This window comes from Apaloderma vittatum, unplaced genomic scaffold (genome assembly GCF_000703405.1).
Source record: "Apaloderma vittatum isolate BGI_N311 unplaced genomic scaffold, ASM70340v1 scaffold20802, whole genome shotgun sequence".
NCBI classification, from domain to species: Eukaryota; Metazoa; Chordata; class Aves; order Trogoniformes; family Trogonidae; genus Apaloderma; species Apaloderma vittatum.
In genome coordinates this window covers 3,159-3,408 of record NW_009705517.1, presented here as the reverse complement: position 1 = coordinate 3,408, position 250 = coordinate 3,159, and the positions used below count along the sequence as shown (strand labels likewise).

At 63.2% G+C, this 250-nt stretch overlaps 1 protein-coding gene across 1 annotated transcript in view; it reads right to left on the bottom strand.

The window, feature by feature from the left end:
- The window catches only part of NOS1 (nitric oxide synthase 1 (neuronal)), a 35,318-nt gene extending 35,074 nt beyond the window's left edge, over positions 1-244 (bottom strand). Inside the window, exon 1 of the mRNA XM_009865453.1 lies at positions 1-244. This exon is cut by the window's left edge and continues 262 nt beyond it. Within this exon, the coding sequence (XP_009863755.1) occupies positions 1-229 (229 nt within the window). The 5' untranslated portion in view covers positions 230-244.
- Between the last annotated feature and the right edge of the window lie 6 nt (positions 245-250).

The window sequence follows — 250 nt, the reverse complement described above, 5'->3', positions numbered from 1 at the left end:
CGGCTGCCGGCAGCGGCTGCTCTTTGCCGTGCAGGCTCGGGTTGGACAAGTCAACCGCCTTCGGAGTCGGGCAGAGGGGTCTGGTGACACGGATGGTTTTCGGCGTCCCGTCGCCTGCAAAAGTGGTCTCCAGGTGAGTGGTAAAGCCCTCGGGGCCGCGCAGGATGAGGACCACGTAGGTCTCGGAGGCGATGCTTCTCAGTATCTCCAGTGCAGTCTCATAGCTCATGTCCACCGGGGGGCTGCCATT